The sequence below is a fragment of the Marmota marmota genome, unplaced genomic scaffold (assembly GCF_001458135.2).
Source record: "Marmota marmota marmota unplaced genomic scaffold, marMar, whole genome shotgun sequence".
Taxonomy (NCBI): Eukaryota; Metazoa; Chordata; class Mammalia; order Rodentia; family Sciuridae; genus Marmota; species Marmota marmota.
The window spans coordinates 18,692,267-18,718,168 of NW_025999999.1; the positions used below are offsets into that span (position 1 = coordinate 18,692,267).

Below are 25,902 nucleotides of genomic sequence, written 5' to 3' on the forward strand. Positions count from 1 at the left end.
CCCTCCTTGGTATATCCTAAAACTTAGATATTATCCAATGGCAGTATGGGCTACTTCTTTTACAAGAAATACTTTATAGTTTAGACTTGAGATAAGCATTCACCTCATTCCTTTTTGACATTGATAAATAGTTGTTTTACTTTACCATTTGAAATCTTGATCTTCTTTGAGGCAATATCCCACTTCTTTTTGTTACCACCTTTCACTGAACTCCATGATGCTGTCTTTAGTACTTTATCACCTCATTCCTTCTCCTTCCCTTATTATCTCTTGACGTCATTCTTGATGATATCAGTTTCCCTATGTCCTTCAATTATATATGCATCAATTATGTAAGTATTCAGTGGCCAAAAAGATTAACATCACTCACTCTGTAGTCACAGGACAGCTTTATTATTGGCAAAAGGCATACATTGCAAAACATCTGGAGACCTCAGTTTCAGGCTTTTTGTTGCCCAGGTTGCTGGGTCACATAGAACATGCTCTTGCTCTAGGTGTTCAGGCACCACCAGCAGGAGTGAAAAACGCCCAAGGACTCGGAAGTGCAAAGTCTGTTCACCCTCACTGTGAAAGTCTCTATAGTGAACTGGTCACAAAGGATATTCTGGTTACATGACCAACTTTAACATTATAAATCCTCAGGCTCTGTACAAGTCATAAATAATCCAATTCTTATTACTAAATAGTGCTGACAGACTGATATGTACTGGCCTTGAAGCAAATCTCAGCTCTGTGGCTATAAAATATTAGTTATAACTAGTATACTAGATATAAGTATACTATTGTCCACTAGTCCTTGTAATACTCCTGATAGCCCTGGAGTACATCATTTGGTCAGTCTAAACTAGATGGGATTACTAATATTATGCAATATATATGATCTATCTTAGTCTTTTTATTGCCATTTTTGAAAAGCTATGATATTAGAAGTAAGTACATTTCTGTAAAGGGATAGACACTAAATATTTTTGGCTTTACAGATGATACAATCTTTGTTACAGCTAATTAATTCTGCTATTGTTATATAAAAGCTTCTTTAAACAATGCATGAACAAATGAATGTAGCTGTGTTCCAATTAAAAAAATATTTATTAAAGTCATGGGCAAGATTTGGCATTTGGGCCTGTAGTGCCCTGACCTCTGCAATTGTGTATAACATGGTCTTACTATAGATCTATGAAATATCAAATTCAGATATCCTTCTGCTTCTAGATGTTCCAGTGCACTAGGTACCAATGCCATCATTCTTCTAACTCACTGAGATTTGTAATCCATCAACCCTCCTCCTTGTGCCATTATCACCCCTGCCTTGCTATTCTTTCTTATATCCTTAACCAGTTTAGGTTTTGTGGAATTCATAGCTAGCATTTCCTATTCTTTTGTTGCTCCCCTTTATTCGTTCTGCTTGTGTAGCAATACTCAAATACTGGTTAAACCTAACCTTTCACTGGTCGGTGTCTGAGCTTTTTCACCTTCACAATTCTGAGGATAAAAATGAAATCATACAGTTGTGCTAATTAATTGGTCTTGAAGTTTGCATTTATCAAATGAAAATACAAAACTACCTGTTAATTCTTTTGCATTTTCCTAATTATTTATTTTAAATACAGATGGGCCTCAACCTTTTATAAGTTCAACTTAAGATGTTTTTGGGGCCGGGCATGGTGGTACATACCTGTAATTCCTCCTGAGACAGGAGGATCACAAGTTTGAGGGCAGCCTCAGCAATTCAGCAAGGCCCTGTCTCAAAAAATAAGAAGGACTGGAGATGTGGCTCATTGGTTAAGTGTCCTGTGCTAAATTCCTACTACCATGGTACAAAAACATATATATTCATTAGAAACTGTATTTTGAACTTTGATCATTTTCTCACCTAGCCATATAGTATCAGTGTGATACTCTCTCAAGATGCTGGGCAATGAGCTGCAGCTCCCAAGCCATGGGATCTTGAGGCTAAACAACCAATACTATACAGTGTATTGTGCTGCTGAGCTGTGATATTCAGTAAGTTAGGTGCATTAAATACATCAGAACGTAACCCCACATACGTTGAGGAGCATCTATGATCTCCAAACAACTATTTTCAAACTTTGTCTCCATTCTCAAAACTTCATCTGTACCATCTGATGATTTTATCTAGTATTTCACTGAGAAAATATAACCAAACATTTGGGAATGTCCTCACTTTCTTGCTACCCCAATACATAAGATTTCTTGCATCTGTACCTGTTTCTCTGCCTTTACTCCTTTATCAAGGAAAGAATGACTGTGTTTCTAACAAAAGCCAGTGCTCAATTTGTTTTTTTCTCTATATCCTATTCCTTTCATTCTAAAGAGTCTTTGCTCTCTCCCCTCCCCATTTTTTTTTTTATCAGCAGTTGCTCTGACTCTACTGGATAATTTCACTCAGCATATGTATATATATTCTACAAACTCCCAGTTAAAGACAAAATTTCTGTATTTCTTTTGTATCCCTCCAGTTGTTGCACTATTTCTGTTTTTCAGAACAAAACTTTAAAAAGTTGTTCAAACATGTCAACAAATCTTGCCACCCCTTTTCTCTTCACTCCCAATGACTCCACACAGATTGCTTTTGTAAAGCAGCATTTGTGCTTCTTTACAACCTTTGAAACTTTTTTTCCTTGCCTTTCATATTATGCTTTCCAATTTTTCCTACTCTGTCACTGACTGTCCCCTTTGAGTCTACTTTGGTTTGCTTTTCCCCTGATCTTTAAATGCCATAGTGTTCAGGGTTAGTTTAGTTTTGAATCCTTACAGATTATTTTCCAGTCTGCCACTAGAGTGACATTAGAAACTATTGAGCCTTCTTTTCTCTCTCTAAACTGTTCCTGAAAATCTCATCAAATCCTATGGTTTTAAATACCATATATAGTGCTGATGTTCCATATCTTCTAGGATTGATCACTTTTCTTAGCTATAAACTTCTTTCTGTGATTTCCTGTTTAATACCACCATTTAGATATTCCATTAGAAAGTCATATTTAACATATTTAAAACAGAACTCTTGGTTCTTTTTCTCTTTCCAAAATCTAATTCTTCATGCAAATATTCCTATTTCAGCCAATGTACCAGAAGTCTCAATTGCTGTGTCCAAAGTCTAGGAGTCTCCTTTGATTCTGGTTGCTCTCCCTAATGTCTTCCCTCCTTTTCACCCACGGACTTTTAGTGATCTTACTGGCTTTACCTAAAATACTTGTCAAAGGCATAGATTTTTCTCCTTCTTACTCCTCTTACCCTGTCAGAAGCTCCCCCACTTTGGGTCTGGACATTTTATGAAGCCTCCTGAGTAGTTTACCCATTTTTTAGTTTTGAATCCTTACAGATTATTCTCCACTCTGCCATTAGAGTGACATTTAGAAACTTTAAATTAGATCCTCTCATCCCAGCTTAAGACTATCCAAAGGTTTTCTATAATATTAATTTTTTAATTAATTAATTTATTTTTATGTGAGGCTGAGGATCGAACCCATTTCCTCACACTTTAAGGTCACATTTACTTTATTTCTCACACTTTCAAGGCAAGGGCTTTACCACTGAGCTACAACCCCAGCCCTATGATATGACTCTTACCTCCTTTCTTTGTTTTGTTTTTGTAATGATAAAAAAGTTTTCATTTATTGAGTAATTATTATATGACTGGTACTTTCTGAGGTAGCCTCCTTATATATACAGTTTCTCTTTTTAGGCTTTTATCAGTGCATTGTAGTTATACATCATCTTGGGGTTCATTTTGACATAATTTTACATGCATGGAATATATTTTGCTCCACTTCAAATCCCAGTACTTTGTCTTACCTGCTGTATGGCCTTTTCTCTTACAATTCAAAAAATCATTTTAAACATTTCTATATAAATCATTTCAATGCTTAAAATCATTAAGTGTTTTGATTAATGATGAGAAAATATATATATTTTTTTTATTTAAAATTTTTTTTTTCCTCTAACAGGGCAATCTTGTCCTCATATTTGACCTTGCTGTTCCTTTATTGGGAACTTTTTCCACTGGTGTTTTTCTCATTTTTCACTTCACATTATTTTCTTTTGTGTACCTTATCTAAATCATCCCCCACTTCATAACATTTACATAACTATAAAGGGCCAAACAATGTATATTTTAGCCATGATATGCCAGATGATCTCTGTTAGGCCTACTCAACTCTCAAATATGGTCAAAAAACAACTATAGACAATATGCAAATGATTGTGTGTGACCATTCAAGTCAGCTTTACTTATGAAAACAGGCTGTGGTCCAGACTTGGCCTGTGGGCAATAATTAGCAAAACCTATTTCATACGATTACTTGCTAAGTATCTTCATAATATTTCATTCACTTAAAATGTGTTATTTAATTTTAAAGTTTTTTCTACCTTTCTGTTTCTTAACATAGAATGCAAACTCCATTGGAAAACATGCACTTTGATTTCTTCAGCTCTCTGTTGAATGGATTACTGATTGGAGTTTTATTAATTTAAAACATTAATCTGAGAAGAATGTATTTATGCATATGTGTGTGTGTGTGGGAGAGAGAGAGAGAGAGAGAGAGAGAGAGAGAGAGAGAGAGAGATCCTAGAATTTAAATGTTTCTTAGCAATGTATTCATCATTCATAGTTAAATCTTCTTTTATGACCTGAAGTAGACTTTATAGTTTTCTTAATTAAGGTCACATTTAGTTTATTTCTATGATTTTGATTTTGGTAGGGGTGATTTTGGTTGTTTTTGCTATCTGGAATTGAATTTGCTTACATTTTCGGTTTAATATAAAACCTCTATTGTAAAACAAAAACTATTAAAGATTTTATGTGTTTAAATTTTATAGCTGTTTTTAAATTAATATCACCAATTTGTTATGTTGATGAATTATGCTAATGCTCTAATAATGCATTTCCTATTTTAAAGTCTACTTTGAATGATATGAGTATAATGACACCCTTTCCATGAGTGTTTGCCTGATGTGTTGTTCTGCATCCATTCACACTGTGTGTACTCTTTCCATAGGTACTTCTCATATTAATAGAATATGTTTTCATTTTGTGTTTTTTCTGTTTTTGTGATTGATGAATAGTTATTCATATTCTTTGCTTTTTTATTGTAGCTAGATTTTTTTATACTGAAAGTATTTTTCTTGTTGATTTGTAGGAGTTTTGTTTAAAACATTCTAGATACTAACCCTTCATTTATTATATGTATTAAACATACTCTAAATCTGTGACTTGGTTTTTAAACTTAATTCAAAATGACTTTTGCAGAGTTTTTATATTTTATTAATCATTAATGAATTGTATGGTGAGAACTTTCTTCAGGTCATAAAAGATGCTCTCATTTTTTTTCTAAAAGCTATAAAAGTTAACTTTTAAGTCTTTAACTGAAATTAATTTTCATGTTTGATGTGAGATATAAGTCCCTATGTCTTACATAAGATTGCATTTCCCTATGACATTGATTATATAATACAACGTTGTGTTATTCTCTACATAGAAAGACTGTACTCAGTAAATGTGTAAAACTTGGTGAATTTGCAAGTAAAGATATATCCATGAAACCATCATAAGAATTAAGGCCATAAATATATCTATTCATCTCTATAAGTTTCCTCCTGCCTCATTTATCTATCTATCTATTTATTTATTTATTTGCCTACTTTCTATTAGCACTTACTGCTGGACCTACTTTCTTAAAAAATTTTGGAGTATACAATAAAGTGTTGTTAACTGTGGTACTATACTGTATAGTAGATCTCCAGAGAGTAATCATTTTGTATAACTGAAGCTTTGTACCCTTTGGCCAGAATCCTCTGTTTCCTTATCCACCCCCAATCCCTGGTAACAACCATTCTACTTTCTGTATCTGTGAACTTGATTATTTTAGATTCCTTGTAAAAGCAGGGTCATGCAGTGTTTGTCTTTCTGTGTCTGGCTTATTTTGCTTAGCTCAGTGTCCTCAATGTCCATCCATATTGCTTCTTCTAATTATCCTCTTTCATAATTTTTTCCTTTCCCACTATATTTTCAGTTAGCATAAATCATGTTATTTTTTTCCTAGTCCACAAATAGAGCTCTTTCATCTTACTTGATTATACTTATTCCTACTGCTACTTATGCATTGATAGTTCACCAAGTTATTTGAGTTGATTTACAGTTAATCCTGACTTCTTTTCTTTAAGCCATAACAGAATTGTTCATTAATGTAGCATTACAAGTTGTTTTAAAATAATTTATTTTTATAAACTTGAGACATACTTTAATGTATTATGTCCTGTATTCTACTTAGTTGATAAATTCAGAGTATCTTTCAGCATTAGGTTATATATTTTAAAAGAAAGGTAATTAGTCATTCATAATCCTTCTAAAATATAACAGCATGAGTTCTGAAATTCTGGGGAGAAACGTCATATCTTAATTGATTAGAAAATTCTGTATTGGGTTTCTGGAAGACTATCCTTCCAGAAGCTTTCCCTTCTAAAAGGGAAAGATTTTTGTAGAAATCTAAGCTTGCTTACTCCAGTTTGTAATAATTCACATTCACCAAATGGTCCTTAGTAATCACTTGAATTGAATAATAGTTCTACTAATTTTGTTCTAGGACTTTAGTATATTTTTAACCCTGATGACATTAGGATTGATTATTACCATATGCAGTTTTCATTGTACTGGTCTAGTACCTTCAACTGTAATTAAAAAGAATAAATGAAAAGAGAGAAATCATTCCTGAATACCTGGCCACAATTTTGATGGGACATGTTAATGGCGTAGGTTGGAGTTCTAGGGTGAATGTTCCTAGGTCTGGGGCAGTGCAGCCTCTGCTCAAGGCTGCTCAAGTGACCTAAGCCACTTATGTCTGTACTCTCTAAGGGTTAATATCCCCCTCCTGATGGCTTAATATTTAGTTCCAATTTAAAAAAAAAATGTGCAGGTAAATTATTGAAAATAGTTTTGAAATGCTTGCTCTTCTTTGTAACATTTTCCCTTTGTTCTGAATAGATATTGTCTTTTCTTATGATTATAGCCTAACTTCTCAACCACTCTCATCTGCATTTGACTTAGGTGATCAGTATTCTTTCCGTTAAATATGTCATTTACTTCTGAATTCCTCTTGATTCTGGAGTTCCTATTAGTTCCTGGGGTGCCCCTTCCCAGTCTTCTTTGATATAATTATTCAACACTGTTATCCCTGAGAGCTCATCCTTTGTTCCATATCTATCTACAAAGGTGATCTCTTGCATTAATGGCTTTAAATTTTATTTAAATAGTGATGATCTACAAATTATCTACTAGTTGTGCACCTGATCTTGACTCAGCCTATCATTGGATATTTAATAAGTATATCAAAGTTAACATTTTCAAAACTAAGCTCCTAATTATTCATCCAGTTAGCCCCACAATAAAACCTATTCTTCCCCTTTTTGGTTAATGGTGAGTTTTTCCTTGATTTTTTTAAGAAATAAAAGTCAAAACAACAATAGCAACCCAACTTTGCCTTTCTTACATTTCCTCAGCTAATTCTGTTTGCTGAGCCTTCCAAATACATTCCTGTATCTGAATACCTCCCATGACTTCCTTTGCTGGACACCTTAACCACCATCATTACTTCTTGTTTCCATTATTGCCACAGCCTCTAGGAGAATCACAGTTAAAACTTGATCTTTTTTTTCATATATATATATATATATATATATTGAAGTTGGACACAATATGTTTATTTCATTTATTTTTATGTGGTACTGAGGATGGAACCCAGTGCCTCACACATGCTAGGTGAGTGCTCTACCACTGAGCCCCAGCCCCATAAAACTTGATCTTGCTTTGAGCTTTTTGTACTTGTTCTAACAGTTATATATTTTCTTTATTAAACTCCATGGTTTATTCTCTTACAATCTTTTATCTTTAAATGTTCTTTCTCAAAAATCTAAGTGTACTTCTATCCTGACAGTAGTTTCTCTTTCCCTGATTTATTATTTTCCAAAAGATTTAGTTATGTACTATATACTTAAACTATTAACTTCTGATGTTTGTTCAACTGAATTTAAGTTGTGTAAGGACAGAAATTTTTGTGTCTTATTGTATCTCCAGGGAAAGTAAGTAACTGGGAGACAGATGAACGAGAAATGAAAGACAGAGACCAGGCAAAGATACACACCAGAGTTTGTCGGAGATGAAAAATAAAGGCAAATCTCTCTATAGATGGAGAGGGGCAATACAGGCTTGGGTTTCACAACTTTTACGGGCAGCTTAGTGATTAGAGCTGGGTGAGTCCTAAGGCAGGAGGTTAAAGGTGGGGTTGGTATGAGGAAGTGGTGATCCTTTCTCAGAAAGGTCCTTGTGTGGGAAAGAGGAACTTTTTCTTAAACATGGCAGCTATCACTTAAGATAGCTGTCCAGATGCTAAGCAAGGACCTTACACCTGCAATAATACTGGTCCATTGAATTTTTCTTTGCAATTCTTTGTCAGTCAGTTGAAAATTGGAAGTAGGTCTCTGAATGTCAGATATAAAGATGGTAATAATTCTTAAAAAGAGTGTTACCTTATAGTAAATTATAGAAGAAATAATATCTGGTTGATCTTAAAAAGTATATAAGAAAATGTACAAAAGTAAGTAACATAGAGAATAATACCTTAATAGTTTTAGTAATTCACTTATAGTAATCCCATATTTACTTTTATATTCATAGTTTTTATTGAGGGCATAACATGAAAGGAGTGTATATTAAAGGTCAAACAGTGAGATTGAGACTAGAGATGATATTAATACTGAAAATAAATTAGGATATGGTCTTTATTACCCTGGTGTTGAAGATTGAATACCTAAAGTTTTATTTAATGGATAAAATGGGGGTGGGAAGGGACTCCTCTGTGAAGCAGGGCTTCCAAAGGTGATGCCCAAGGGAGTGGGGGTGTCCTGTCCCTTTTATAGATTTTAGGTTTCTTTTGTTCTCATGGCCCATCCTCCCATCCTGCCTGCAGACCTAAAGGTGGAGTAATCTAAGGGCGGCAATGAAGCCACCCAGGGATACAGGCAGGAGGGTACTCATTTATAATTCCTGGTTGGGAGGAACAGTTCCCTAGAGGCAGATAACCTTGGCATCAGGTTGGAGGAGGGGGAAGTACTGTGGAGGCACTAGAATTTTATTTCCTTTGAATCAGCCTCCCATCTTCCTGACCCACTCATTCCTCACATACATTGACTATCCTTTTTGCTCTGGTGTCAATCCCCCTCTGATAATGGGACCTTTACTGCTGTAAGGGAAAACAGATGATGACTGCTTTGGCTGCTTTAGGCTCAGAGGAGGCAATGTGGGTCAAGCAGTTTAGGTTTCCCTTTTAGGAATATTTGGGTCCGTTGAGGCATGTAGTAAAGTCTGGTTTGGATAGAACCAGTTGTAAAGACATCTGGGAGGTGGGTGTTTCTATGAAAAAGACAAAAAGACATATGTGCTGGAATAAGACTAACACAAAATAAATGTTGCACCTTCTGGAATATGTCAATGAATATCATTATGATGATAGAAACCAGTAATTTCTCGTCAGTAGGTGTAAGAACTAAGAAGTTGTTCCAGTGTCAAGGCCAATGAGGACGAGGTCTCTATTTGGGACTGTAAATCTTTAAGGATATTAGTTACATGGCCAGAGTTATCAGGAATATAAATCAAGACTTAGTTTTTATAATGTCACAGATTCCCCTATAAGATGTAGTTAAGATATCTAATGTCATTGATTTTTGTAAAATAACTTTTATTGGCATAATCTCTGTGTTTAGTAGATATCCTGTTATTTCTGTTACTTAGGACTAGATAATCATTCTAGCAAACAGATCTAATCTGCCTATGTAGGAAGTTAGGAAGATTTGTAGGCCTTAAAATTACTAAAAAAAAAAAAAAACTTCTGAGAGTTATAGTATGTTTTGATGGTTATTAAGCACTCCTGTCTAAGAATCCCACTTTTATAGCCTCCAGGCTTACTTACTGTTGGTGGGACTAACACAAGTGTACATCTTAAATTACATTAAATGAAGTCTTTTTTTTTTTTTAAATGTCGAGGTATGGCTCTGTTTTGGTATTAACTTGTTTTGCTTGGTGTTTAAGAACAAACTGGTCACATTGACCTTGTTCCTATCATTGAGAGTCTGCTGAGTTTACTTAGGGGGTCACTCTTGGGAACTTGAGAGAAACCTCTTAGCTTCTCCAGTGCCATTTGTCAGGATGGGTCAGAGTCTCCTGGACTACATGGCTTCCTTTAGAGACATTTGAGACATTTCCTTCTTCAATGACTCTCCTCTTTGCATCATGTACACAGGTTAGCTTTTTATTCTCTAGGGGTCTCATTGATGCCCCTGATTGGTAGTTTCACGTGGCAGAGTTGCAAAGCCCTTTTCCCCCAGGTTCAAGCTGACCTCAGAGGGCTAGAGCCAAAAATTGACTATTTTCTTTTTTTGGCCATTTTACTTTATTAACTAGTCTTCAAGTTTTGGTCTTAAACATCCAGCAAGCCAGTTTCACCAGTAAGAGTACTAGGTATTACTGTTAATGTCTATGACTTTATAGTTACTTTCCCCTTTTATTTAATTGAATAGTAGTTACTCCTTCTATTTAATTGGGATCAGTATTAGTACTGGAAGTCAGCCTTACATTTTGTCTGTTCTTTATGTGACGGTTTTTTATCTCAAATTAACTTAGGTTGATTTATTGAAAGTTGTACTTTTGCAAGGCACTAACAGACAATGGTATTGAAGTTTATATGAAAAATATACAATGGAATTAAGAAGAGTAAAAATATATAATATCTATAAACCAAGAAAATATTTTTATAATCTCAAATCTTTACTTTAAATCTTAGTTTGAAGAACACCAGCTTGATATCTTCTTAACCTTATGCTTTAAGTATTTGCATACTTGGAAGATATGAATACATCTAAGATACAAAGAAGCCAGTAACAATACCATGGTTACACTGAGTTCTTATATCAACCAAGTTTAGCTTTTACTGAAAAATTCAGACTCTGTAATGTAGTGTAATACTCTAGTGTAATAACAGTTGTTGTTTAACCAGACTTGTGCAAACCCTAATTCTTTTAAGACCAGTTGCTCTAAAGCATAAAACTTAACAGATAAGAAATTATCTTGATAGATAAGAGCAGATTAATGTTTTAAGAAATCCTTGTTTCTTCAACCCATAGAGGATTAAACTTTGGTTTATATCAGTACATTAATATTTCACCTTAGGAAAAAGCCTTAAATAACCTTAACTGATTGTGCTAATTATATATAACCTAATTTAGTTACTCACAAGCTTTTTGAAATGTGACCTCCACAAACATCCTATAATGTAGACATTCTACAGCTTTTTACTTTACCACACAAAACTTCTTCATCCAGAAACATTTCTCTTTCCTTCTGCTTTCCATAAAATATATGTCCATGCCTGGAACCTTCTTATATATGTTTCCTAGTTTTTGACTGTTAGACCATGACACAAAGAAAAGACCACCAATTCCAATTGAAATCAAATTAAAGCAAGCTTATAATTTCGACAGGCTGGGCTGCCTCTCCCCAAAACCGCGGGAACATAAGACAGCCCCGCAGCTCTCTATGAGCACAACTTTATAGCCCAGAAAGTTACACAAGGGGGGGGTGTCTTGAGAACTTACAGATAACAAAATTTTGACAAGCATAACACAAAGGCAGGTAGTAGATCTCAGCATGGAGTTTATGAGGCACCATTAGAGTTTCAGAGGGGTCCTTATCTGGCCAGGGAAATGAGGGCCACTAAAGTTTCAGAGAGGATTGTTGTCAGGGAAAGCCAGGCATGGGTGAGTTCAAGGCACAGGCAGGCATTCCAAGCAAGTTTAGAAATCACATTAATTTATAGTAAAGCTGAAATTAGCTTTTAATGTCTTTGTGGCGAGATGGCTCCCAATCTTAAGAGGGAATTAGGCTGGGTTTATCATTGACCCCTTTTTAAATTCATATTTTGTAGCAATCTTTATGAAATTTCTGAATTTAGACACTTTATTCCACTTTAATATAAAGAAAAACTTTGTTTTCATACTACTTTAATTGAAACTCAACTGAAACATTTTGTACTCTTTGTATATAATTACACCTGATCGAATCTTAACTCTTAATAACCTTGTTTTTTAGAGATGACATAAAAACAAAGCAAAATCAACATTTTTTTCATTTACCCATTTATGAAAACTATGGGCACAACTATGATACCCCTCTTTGTGTAACTTTCTGGGCTATAAAGTTGTGGTCATAGAGAAAACACACATAATGTTTAAATATATTACCTGTGGAATTTAATAAGTCAAGAGTACTTGATTTTGTATTTAGCAGTTGATGTTTTAGCACTTTTACTTTGCAAATTAATTAGATGTCTCCTTTAACAAACACATTTATGATTAATCTCCTTGTTGTTAAACCTAATTTACTCATTTTAACTGTAAAAACCGAGAAGATATTAGGCAATTGTAGTTCACAGTACTAGCTATCTCTTCCTTGTTGAAGACAAATCCTAGAAGCAATAGATATTGCATTCTATAAATTTTGTAGAAACCAATATGCTGTTAATTTTATGACTACCTAGAAGAACGCACATCTTTACTCTCATATGTTTACCTAATTTAAATTGAACCTTTTTTTTAAGTCACATGAACTAAAAAATATTTGGATCCATTTTTTAAAAAATTTTGATTTATGAGTGTTCATACACCAATTTTGATACTATGTAAATGATATATGGACACAAACACATATGTAGATACAGTACTACAATACACAGCTGTCCACACATACATAAAACAGAGAGGGAAAAAGATATTGTAGCTTTTTGTTGGTAGATCTCCACTGGTAGGAAGCAATGCTACAGATGTTTATTAAAGGTTCTATTAGAAGCTGGGGCTGTAGCTCAGTGGTGGAGCGCCTACCTCACACGTGTGAGGTACTGGGTTTGATCCTCAGCACCACATAAAAATAAATAAATAAAAATAATGTGTCTATCAACAACTAAAAAAAAATTTTAAAAGGCCTCTATTAGATAACTTGTTAGAAATTAAAATAATGCTTATTAGAACTTTCACATTATGACTTAAATATAGTCTTAAATATAGTCTCCCTATGATGTAGAGTTGGAAATGCCAAGTGTAAGGTCTGGCAGCAATAGTGGACAATGAAATCAGATGGCCACTTGTCTTTGATGGATATCAGATTTATTCCCAACATTACTATGTATATGTCCTTCTTAGGATTTTGTGAAGGAGAATTTCTTTTTTCTTTTTTTTAATTGATTTTATTTTTTAAAAATACATGACAGTGGAATGTATTACAATTCTTATTACACATGTAGAGCACATCTTTTCATATCTTTGTATAAAGTATGTTCATGCCAATTCATGTCTTTATACATGTACTTGGTTTTTTTTTGCATTACAATTCTTATTACACATATATACCACAATTTTTCATATCTCTATTTGTATATAAAGTAGGTTGACACCCAATTAGTGTCTTCATACGTATACTTTAGATAATGATGTCCATCACATTCCACCATTCTTGCTAATCCCCTGTCTCCTCCCTCTCCCTTTCTCCCCTCTTCCCTATCTAGAATTCATTTATTCATCCCACGTTCCCTCTCCCTACCTCACTATGAGTCAGCCTCCTTATATCAGAGAAAACATTCAGCATTTGTTTTTTGGGGGATTGGCTAACTTAACTTAGCATCTATCATCTCCAGTGCCATCCATTTACCTGTGAATGCCATGATTTTATTTTCTTTTATTGCTGAGTAAAATTCCATTGTGTATATATATGCCACATTTTTTTTATCCATTCATCCATTGAAGGGCATCTAGGTTGGCTCCACAGTTTAGCTATTGTGAATTGTGCTGCTGCTATAAACATTGATGTGGCTGTGTCCCTGTAGTATTTTCTGATGTGTTTGAGAGGTAACCCTTAAAATTGGCCTCTGGACAAAAACAGAGTATAAAAACCTCTAGTTAGGTAAAATAAGACTAATAAAAATATATTAACTGGGGTGTGCAGGATCAAGTATGAATTCACCATAAAACCATGATCTCAAAAATATAGAATTTATAAAAAAACAGATGTTCTAAGAAAATGACATGGCTGTAATTAATAAAGGAACATATAGTACATCTTTATCAGATCAGAGTTCACTTTTTTTGGCTCAGATTAGAGTCAGTTCAGATATTCAAAGAATGTGAGGGTCCTGAAGTCCTCAGGTAAGGATTATCAAAAGACTTGTATACATGAGGTCATTCCATTTTTCCTCCCTGTGCTGCAGTGTTTGTAGGGAGGAACTTATTAAGAAAGCAGGGTGGTAGAGTGCAAGACCTTGCTTTGGTCTCAAGCCAGTTCTCTGCAAGCCTTGAAAGTCTTGAAAGCTCTGTATGCTCTGTAATTTACATTTCAAATGTAAGCCTTGTTGATGATAGAGATCTGGCAGAAGCTAAGAAGTAAGGGAAACTGTTCTTTTAAGCTTGAGAGGCAAAACTTTATGCATAGGGCATTTTAACCATTTTTTTTTCTTTTGTAAAATCAGTCTCTTAAGGATTGGTCTTATATTTTATCCTCCAGAGACTTGTTTTCATCCCTCCAGTTTGTAATCAGGCTAGGTTGGATGCACAAAATTATGAGATATACTTTTTCCAACTGTGATTATGTCATTTCACTGGCCTGGCAGCAGAAGAAAATGAGACACTTTTTGTGCATCTAGCTCCGAGAGCCTGTATTGGCTAGCAGTTTCCACCTCTCCTTTTTGAGGAGAAGTTTCCCCTCTGAACAAAGTAAAAATCCCAATTTTTTCACTATGCAGGCTATTGGTGAACCTGGCATAATGGCTGAGAATGAAGCTCCCATCTGAGTATGAGAAAACAGAACTCAGGTGACCATGCCAGAGAAAACTGCCCATTTCACTAGGGACATCTCCCTATGAGCTTCTGACAGTCCAGCAAACCTGTCTTTCACCACCTGGTTCTGCTAACTCTATTTCTGGCTCCTTGGCAGAATATCAAGGGCTTCATTTGCCCCATGCCAAAGACCCTTGGAAATTCAGACTCAGAGGCATGACTGAACTCTCCTGCCACTATAAACTTCCAATGTAATAACCCATGGAAAAAAAGCCTATAATGGGGTGCATTTCTCGGGCTTGTGGGATAAAAGAATCCCCAGAGGGTATGGAGAACATCTAGTGGTTGTTATATGCTTAATACTCTTTTCTTAGAGGAGTTTACTTAAGGGGTGAATTGAATATGTCTCCTTTTTGCAGCCAAAGATGCTCCTAGATCACACAGGAGCACAGAAACAACAATGGGAATCCCAACAGGCTTGTAAAGGCTTAATATTCGAACAAAGTGAATGCAGGCATTTCCTTATGAACCAGTTCTTGTCCCTATCACAACCCTAGAGTCTGAGCAGCTAGAGTCTGATCAGTGAGAGGAGAGGGGTGCTTGGGGAGGAGTGATTGTGGGGGAGTGCAGTATGGCTCATTTGGAGGTACATGTGTTTTGGGGCTTTTAATCAGTGCTGCTTTAGTCACCACAGATATCCCATAAGGGCGGCAGAGAGAGGGAGTTGGGGGAGAAATCTTTGAGGTTCACCAGGGAGTGGTCTCGGCCAGATCCTTACAGTTGTCCCAACCCTTTGTCCATCTCCATGCATCCAAAGGCACATTAGGATTAGAGACACTGTATACTCAGGCCAAATGCACTCTGAGCCTGGATAAGATAGTGAGAAACATTTGGCAAAATCCAACATGCCTGAATTACAGGATAGGTGATTTAGAAGCCACCTATGCCATGATACCTGTAACCTGAGTCTTGAAGAATTGAAGCTTGTACTAACTGCATTTAATTAGCCAAGCAGTGCACATTATTGTCCTCCAGAAAGAAAGAAAGAGACAGAAAGACACAACTCAGAAAAATGTGGGGTGAATGCAAAGGAGCTTACCTTGGTCATGATCCTGGATGAGCACCCATTTGAAACCAGAGATGATACCAGTGTTGAAAATAAATCAAGATCTGGGTCCCAAATCCCCTGGTGCTAAAGAATCAACACCCGAGAAACACTGGAGCAAGAGCAAAAGGTTTTATTTAAGGGATAGAACAGAGGGCTGGTGCGGGGTGGGAAGCAGTCCTCCGGAGAGATAGTGAGACAGACAGAAACACAAGAGTTCTCTACAGAGGAGGGGTTCCAAAGCTGGTGCCCAAGGGAGTGAGAGTGTTGTCCTGCCCCTTTTATAGATTTTAGATTTTACTTTCTCATGCCCCCTTCTCCCATCCTGCCTACACGACCTAAAGGTGAAGTGATCCAAGGGTAGGAATGAAGCCACCCAGGGATACATATTAATAACTCCTGGTTATGATGAACAGGTAACCTTGGCAATAGGTAGGAGGAAGGGGATGTACTCTGGAGGTACTAGCATTTTATTTCCTTTGAGTCAGCCTGCATCTTCCTGACTCAGTCATTCATTACCTACACTGACTGTCCTTTTGTCCAGGACAAAATCACACTTGAATATGTGGTCAAGAATTTGATTAGACAATGACTGGAGTTCGAGGAAACATTACTTAAAATAAAAATAAAATAATTTAAATAATTTAAAGCACTTATTACAATGCTGGCAGTTTAACATTATGAGTAGGACTCCACCTTGTGTGGCACATGAAACTTTGCAGATCCTATAACATTTCAATTCTTCATCTTGGTTTTAGCATGATGTATGGACAAAATTTAAAAATATCTTTCCTGTGAGTTGCTTTAATCTCAGTACTCATCACATAATCATTTTAAAATTGTTAAAGCTAATAATTATCACAAGATGAACAAGTAAATGAATTAGTGTATATAATGAAATATAATTATTAGAGTTCATGTTTTCAATGAATTAAAATTTTAGGAAAGTAGGATAACAAAAGTTCTATCTTTATGTCTATAGAATTTTAGCTGAAATAAAATGCACCAAAAGGTTAATTTCATTTCTCTTTAGTATAAGATTATGGATGGCTTTTATTTTATTTTATTACTTTTATACAGTTTCTAGAATGTCTGGTATTTGCAAAGTACTTTTGTAATCACAAAAAAGAATTAAAAAATATAATTATTATGGTTGTTCTGTTTTTTTATAATTATAAACATTAATTGTACAAATAGATTTTGGAGGAATTAGGATGAACTGTATGTTTTGATGTTTATTGCTAGAGATAAAGATTTAAAAATGTCTTTTCTGTGAATTTCTTTAATCTTATGTGTTCATCAATAATCATTTTGAAACTGTTAAAGGTAATAATTATTTTGCTAGTCTTCAATAGGCTTCTTGTATTTAATGAGGATAATTTTTAAATATAGTGTATAATATATTTTCCATTAACTTTAGTTTTACAGTTTTTTAAAAGTGCATATGAGTACTCTATTTTTTTCCCCTGCAGACAGCCTTTTGATTGACTATCAGTTCACCTTCAGCTTGTTACAGGAAGATGATCGCCACCATACCGCCATAAACTTCATAGCAAACCCAGAACAGGTGAGGAAATGGTGTCTTTATAATATAATTATACTGGGATTAAGTGATACAGCTTTTCTATTTTTAATTGTGACTTTTCTCATTCTCAAAAGTGTCAAATTTTAGGGATATTATAGAAAAAACTAATCCTATGAATTTTTTCTTTTCATACAATTTAAGTGTCTTTTTAGTTCAGAAAATTTGTATTTCATATTATTGCGAATGTTCCTATTTTTAAGTTATGTATTATTTGTATGTTTACTTTTATAACAATTTATGATCATAAATATGCAGTCAATATCAGAGTAGTCTCTTTTGAAAGAGACTACAAATTTGAAAGCTACAAATCAAAGCATGCTTTTACACCATTCTATAGTAGTAGATTTTCATTGTCATTTTTCTAAATCCACTGGTTTTGCTGAGCTGTACAGTGCTCACTTCGTCAGTGATATAACATTACAACCTTAGGAAGTTTAAATGTATGAAAATTTAATTATAAATTTTAATATAAACATATCAGTTTAAGGAAAGGGTTTAAGTTTGTCATGAAATAACACATATATTAATATCCTTTTGAGATTTTATAAGTTAAAAAGCCTAAGGAATAGAAATATCAACCATATAGCTTATTTCTGTGGAATTTTAATTTTTGGAAACAAAAATAACTAATTTAAAAATGAGTACATTATACATATACATTTCTATTTATATATTAATCCATATTTATGTATTAGTATTCAAGAGGTGAAACATCTAAATATATTCTGAAAATTTTGAGCTCCTTTTCTTTAAAACCTGTCTGCCTTACCACTGTCCCAAAGTGGTTGGACCAACTGGAAACTCAAAAATATGAGCCAAAATAAGCTTAATAAAGTGGTTGTGTCAGATGTTTATAAATGACCAAACCATCTTTAAAACATGCATAAAGATGAACCTGTGCTGTATAACTTTTCTCTTTAGTAAGTACTAAGTCCTCCTTCAGATTAGTGCCTTTAATAAGGCAAATACATATTTTTCTCTAGGCACTGGGCAAACACCAATATCAAAATATCTATATCTATATCTATATATCTATCTCTCTCTATATATATATATAGTCTTTTATCATGATATTTTAGAGGTTATGTCTTTGAATCATACATGTAAGCAAATACATATGTAGTTTAAAAATATCTTATTCATGTAATAAACCCAGCTAACAATAAATTTGAAATGAAAACAGTAAAAAATGTCATTAGAATTACTGATAAATTATATAATTTCTTAAAGTTTCCTTTTCTAGTTAAATAGGATCTTGCCTTCCCACAATAAAAGGTTTATTCTGTTACTCCTTATTTCCTAGGGTTTTGTTGTTGTTTTTTGGTACTAGTGATTAAACCTAGAGGGACTTTACCACTGAGCTATATCCCAGACCATTTTATTTTTATTTTGAGACAGGGTCTCACTAAGTTGCTTAGGGTCTTACCAAGTTTCTGAGGCTGGCCTTGAACTTGGTGATCTTCTGGTCTTACACTCCTGACTTGCTGGGATTACAAGTGTGAGCCACCACACCTAGCTATTCCCTAGCTTTAAGGAATTCTTGGAAATACATTTAAGGTTTTGACGTTTAAATGGTTTTTATAGATATTTTAAAGATATTTTATTTCAAATACAATCCTGTCTGCACTATGTGTTTCTATTAAAATACGTTAATAATGTCAGCAAGTATATTATCATTGTGTAGGTATTTAGAAGTCCATTTTAATCCATTGGCTGCTTTTTATTGTGGTAAATATATAAATTAATTTACCATTTTAACCACTCACTTTGTAGGTATGCAGTTTTGTAGCATTAAATATAATTATAGGTCCAGGGATGTGGCTCAGCGGTAGAGGGCTCATCTAGCACATTTGAGGCCCTGGGTCCGATCCTCAGCACCACATAAAAATAAATAAAATAAAGGTATTGTGTCCAACTACAACCAAAAAAGAAAATATTAAAAAAATATATATGTATATATATAGTCATAATGGGGCTGGGGTTGTGGCTCACTGGTAGAGCACGTGGCTAGCATATGTGAGGGACTGGGTTTGATTCTCAGCACTGCATATAAAATAAAATAAATAAAGGTCCATCAATGACTAAAAAAAAAAAAGAAATATAGTTATAATGTACAGTCATTGCCACTATCCATTTCTAGAATCTTCTCATTTGTCTCTAATACAAAGTCTGTGTCTATTGTGAAATAATTCTGCATTCTCCCTCCCTCAGCTCCTAGTACCTTTATTGTACTTTCTGTCTCTGACTTTTCTTGTCCTAGGTATTTCATAATGAGATAATCATGCTGTATTTGACCCCTTGTATTTGGCTTATTTTACTTAATGTAGTGCTGTTAGGATTCAAACATGCTATAACAGAATCAGAGTTTCATTCTTTACCATTTCTTGATTGTTAATAGTAATTGCAAATATGTGGGGTGTTTTGAGTATCTAAAAAATTTAAATCCAGTGAGATATTTGACTCAATAGTAATATTCCTCCCAATATCACCCATGATGTCATACATGCATGATCAGATTGCTACAGTTTCAGTGTGTTCCTTTACCATCCCTAGTGCTTTCAGATGTCCCAGCTTTCACTTAAAAATATATATGCATATATATATATATTTATGCATGTATGTGTATATGTGTGTTTGTGTGTGTGTGTATATATATATATATATATATATATATATATATATATATATGTAGTTGGACACAATACCTTTATTTATTTAGTTGTAATTGGACACAATATTTAGTTGTAATTGGACACAATACCTTTATTTATTTATTTTTACGTGGTAATGAGACTAGAACCCAGGACCTTGCATGTGCTAGGTGAGCACTGTAGCGCCGAGCCACAACCCCAGCCCCAAGCTTTCACTTTTACTGTTTGCTATCTTGCCAATTGAATCCAAGATCCCAGACACATGTTCTGATGCTAAACTATCATGAGAAGTGTCACAAGAGTGCTTGTGACATCGTTTTGTGTTAGTCATCTTTAATTAAAGATATATTCACCTGGGAATAATCTCTAATATTAATATTGGGTTATAGATTAAGGTTTCCTACTTATCCTATAAGAAAATAATAACAAACAGCAGATGTCTTGGTTATTTTATACATTTTCTTGCATTTTAACAACAGACTTAATTTCAACCCACTGTTGACCACTTCTAGTCAGTCTTTCATATGAGCAGTTTCTTAAGTAGGTTTTTGAATCACATTATTGAACTCACCCACATTCTTAATGATGGATTTAATAATTTTCTGGGATAACCATAGAATTATATCTTTTGGAACAGCATTGAAAAAAAGAACCCTAAGTGGTTTTTATAGGGTTTCAGTTATGGCATATATTAATGCATCAAACAACTTTAATCTCAATATTACATGGTCCGTAATACCTATTTCAATAATACTTAAACTTGGAGTTTATAGAGAATGAACTGAAAATACAAGAGGTTTGTAGGTTTTTTATCAATTAGAAATTGTGTATAGCCTTTACAACAAGTTATTTTCACATTTAATTTAATTCTGCCCATGATAATGTACAAACAATTACAAAGAGGGCTTCAAGAGAAAATAGGATTTACGCTTCCTAGGGACACATTGTTTCTAACATGTGTTGCTTTTATAAAAATAGCGATTATTTTTGTGTCATATCATTGATAGTTTAAAAAATCCCACCCTTTCTAGATAGAGATTGATGAGCAAGTTCTCCTTCTTAATCCCCTGGTTGTCTGTCTGAAGTTGAAGAAAAAGAGAAAGAAAATGAAGGCATTCTGTTTCCCCATATCTAATATTATTGATGACACCTACCTATCTTCATGATGGCTGGAGCCTTGCCTTTTTTTTTCATGCTCCCTTCTTTTTTTTTTTAAATTTTTTTTATTGTTCGTTGTTCAAAACATTACATAGTTCTTGATATATCATATTTCACACTTTGATTCAAGTGGGTTATGAACTCCCATTTTTACCCCGTATACAAATTGCAGAATCACATCAGTTACACATCCATTGATTTACATATTCTTGAAAGAGGTCATTATATCTCCATTTTATTCAAAAGTCCAAGTCATAGTAGAGGAGATAAATGAAGAGCTTTAAATCTTACTCTGAATTTTTTTTACAGACTTTTTTTCATTTAAAAATCATGAATGACATCTATACCTATTCAGTTGAATATTTACATAATATATGGTTTGAAAAATATAGCATTGACAAATATAAATTAGTAGACTAAATCATATGTATCTTGCTATTCTTTAAATGTTTTAACTTTTATATTTTCTTTCTTGGTAGTCAAACAAAAATTTGGATATTTCAATTAATGCATCAAACAACTTTAATCTCAATATTACATGGTCCGTTGGCTCAACAGGTAAAAAAAATTTTGTGTTATTTCTCTTTCAGATAAGCTTCTATATTGAAGTTCTGTTCACTTAGCTAAATCAAATAAAAATTATATACTATAGTCATTGTGTGAGTATTGATAAAGATAATAAATAGCAACATGAATCAAACTTACTTTGTTACCTTTTACCCTTAGTTAATTAAAATTACATGGCTAAAAATATACAGTTCTTAATTATTTTTAAATGGCAATGTTATAAAATGCTGTGATTTTAGTTAATATAGATTAATGACTGAAGAGATTGAGATTTCAGTTATTCAGTTCACAATTGAAACTATAAGTTTAGTTATTAACCTTAATATTTACATAAAACAATGAAATTCTTCTATGTATGCTGATAAAAATAGTAACTAATCTACTGTTTTCAAGCTTAGAAATATACTCCTTGTCAGCTTTAGTGCTAAGAGGAAATCAAGAAAAGACTGCACAAAATGTCTTCCATAGTAAGGCTTTCAGTTGAAAATTCTGACTTTTGAAAAGTGTTAACTAGGAAAAAGTTTAAACTTCTATGTTAAATTGTGAAATTTTATGCTCATTTTTCACTACTTATGTGGGAGATGAATCCAAGAATATACATTTTAAAAATCCAAGAATATACATTTTAAGGTGATTTTGGAATACCAAATTGAAAATTAATTCATTTACTTAGAATACTAATTCTAATTACTTCTAATATTTATTAAGGTGGAACTCTTGCTAAGATTGGTTGAAACACTTTGTTACATTTGGTTAACTTCAGTGAATACTTATTGAGTGACCAATATGTGTTTAACTAATTGAGCATTTAGCTCATGTTTTAAATTATGTCCTTCTCCCAATATATTTAAATTAGTGATGTTCAATTTGTGGTAAGTCAAATAAATTGATTTTTTCCCCATTTTTTAATTGGATTGAGACATGTGAAAATATGGTCCAATTTGTTTGGAAATCTCTGTGAAGTAGTAGTTAGTAGAAGATGCTCAGTTTCTGGAGCCATATATGCCTGAATTCCAAAGAAGAATTTGCTGGTAGTAGCTAATACATTTTGGGCTACTGCTTTAATCTTTCTGAGGTTCTGGTTTCAAATTGAAAAATAAAGATTATACTTATAGGATGCAATTTATTATTAGAAAAGAATATAAAATTTTGAAGTCTACTACATAGCATTTAATTAGTGGTAGTATTTTTTTTATTTCTTTAAGATTGATTGATTATAGATTGTTAGGTTGTAAAATCTTTTAAAGATTTACAGATCATTATTTCCTCTTTTATGTTATGAACTCAGGGGCACTTAACCACTGAACCACATCCCCAGTCCTTTTTTGTATTTTATTTAGAGACAGGATCTCAGTGAGTTGCTTAGAAATCCTTGCTAAGTTGCTGAGGCTGACTTTAAACTCTTGATCCTCTTGCCTCAGTATGTGCCATTTTTTAAAGTAATTTTTTTTAAGGTGGAGACCATTTTTTAAAAATTCAAATTTGTTATGTATGACAGTAGAATGCATCACAATTCATATTACACATATAGAGCAAAAGTAATATTGATACTAAATCTATTCCCATTAAATTTATATTTTAGACTTTTCTACTTTGTCATTCAAAATTAAAAGTATGAATGTATATTGATAGTCTTTTTATAAGAGCAATTATAAAATTAAATGTATTGTATGTATATAAATTAATAAAGATTCCTGTTTCCTAATATGACTTATATAAATTTGTTATTTATGTTTTAGCTGGAACAATATCTGGGGAAGAGACTCCTATAGTTTCCAAGACTAATATAAAGGAATACAGAGATAGTTTTTCCTATGAAAAATTTAACTTCAGAAGCAATCCTAACATTACATTCTATGTATATGTCAGCAACTTTTCCTGGCCCATTAAAATACAGGTAAGTGTTAAAGAGTATTTGTTTCCAATGATTACTGAATATTTTCATTACAAAAGTGTACTCTTTTTGTCCAAAATGAAGATATATTACTGACTTGAACAATACTAAAGTATATAAAAGATGGTCTGTGATGATGAATGCCTCCATAAAAATACTCATACAAATGTTGAACCAACCAAAGAATATACTATAATTTTGAATGAATGCAAGAGAACTGAAAACATCTGTGATGTTTTGGTTTTCTGATTAATTAAGTTAAATGAGGTTAGATTCCTTGTTTGTACAATTCCACTTGAAATTATTAGCTGTTTTTAGTAATTTATTTTTGCTATAGTCTACTAAACATAATTTAATCTTTCATTAAAGATTTAAGGTGATCAGTATTGGTAGTTACTTCTTTAAGACCCACAACCACTCATAATTGATTTCTTCATCTGTACTGTGTTTCATGTGTTTCACTTTTATTATGGTTAGAGCTAGGCTATTGACAGGTTCCAGTTTATTTCTAGGTAACATTTGAATGTTGTTTCTGTCTAAAATAGTCAAGGCTTGTGCTCCTACTCTGTGCTTTCATGAAAGAAATGTTGATATTGGAGTTTGCCCGTTCATTTATTTCTTTAAGATTGATTGATTATAGACTGTTAGGTTGTAAAATCTTTTAAAGATTTACAGATCATTATTTCCTCTTTTATGTTAATAATAGACAGCTTATTTCCTGTGACTAGAAGTACTTTCATGTTTCACTTGTGCCAATTTCTATGTGATCATCTATTGGAGGGTAAATGATTTTTAAAATCACACATTTATGGAAAACATTCTTTCTGTAAATTTGATGTATCACCTAAATAAAGGAAACTTAAATGTTCAGAAATTAGTGTAAATTACTATCCAGTAAATTTAATTATGGGAATTAGTTTGAGAATTGTTTTTCTAAATTATTAGTGATTGACTTAGATATTGATAGAAGAATATCAGAAATATTTCCATGAAATCTTTCAAAAACTTAACAACATTGAGGATGTATAATTTATTTTCTAGGATTCATACACAAATATCGATCAGATTTCACTTAGGTTATTCAGTTTATGATTGAAGGAAAGAAAGACTCATCTATAGAGATTACTGAGTAGTAATGAAAATTGATATGATTGTTTTAATTTTAATTTTTCCATAGTTTAGTTTTGATCATGCAATTATACTTTAAATTATGTATTTACTTTACAATATACATAAATATTTAATGGTTAGAAATTAACTTTGTAGATTGGGTTTTCTTTTAGAATATACTTATAATCTCTTTATAGACCAAACTAGAATTTTTATAATGAAATTTGAATATACCCTTCCAATATACAATATGTGAATATACAACATGGAAAATAATTGGGACAGCCAACATATGTAGAGCCTAATTCCTATTATTATTATTATAGTATTTTGAGGAACAGAATAATATTACATTAGTGCTGAGGAATATAATAAAGCATGTAATATTTATTTAAAGGCCTTAACAATCAAGCAATTATTATACATAAAATAATAATATTATAATAGACAGTTTTAAAAATTAATTTTATGTTACTTGACCTTTTTTATCTCCTAAGAAGAATGAGTTATTCTGATTTTAAATATCTTCCTGGGAATATCTGAGGTGCAAAGGATCAAGTCTTCAGTTTTGTTGGATTTCAAATTTTAGTAAAACATTTAGATAAAGGAGTTCTATAAACTATTAGCACATAAGCTATAATTTTAGAATTCTAGGAAGATTCTTAGATTTTTTGAACATTAAAAGCCTAAATCTGTAATTGAAAATCAATAAATGTCAACACAATTAATGTTAGAAATGTACCAATTTTTCCATACTTCATTTTTTTCACCTTTTTCTTTTTTTTTTTTAGTATTTAATATTGAATACTGACAGGTTCTCATCTTAAAGCTCTGTAGAGTAGTCCTCAGAGTATTCCCTTGTCGAGTTTAACAACCTAGTGTTAAAAATAATTCAAATAGCTTTGTGAAAACATAAAGAGAATAGGCCTTTCATGTTTTTTCCATT

The 25,902-nt window shown here is 33.0% G+C and overlaps 1 protein-coding gene across 8 annotated transcripts in view; it reads left to right on the top strand.

Moving 5' to 3' along the window:
- Positions 1 to 25,902, top strand: part of Atrnl1 (attractin like 1) — a 708,669-nt gene that overhangs the window by 229,000 nt on the left and 453,767 nt on the right. For all 8 annotated transcript variants that reach the window (XR_007349210.1, XR_007349211.1, XM_048807394.1 and 5 more), the window contains 3 exons: positions 17,464 to 17,558; positions 21,865 to 21,943; positions 23,692 to 23,849. Coding sequence is in view for 6 of the 8 variants with exons in the window: in XM_048807394.1 (XP_048663351.1) it covers positions 17,464 to 17,558; positions 21,865 to 21,943; positions 23,692 to 23,849 (332 nt within the window). In the remaining 2 variants the exon portion in view is untranslated. The remainder of the gene's footprint in view (positions 1 to 17,463; positions 17,559 to 21,864; positions 21,944 to 23,691; positions 23,850 to 25,902) is intronic.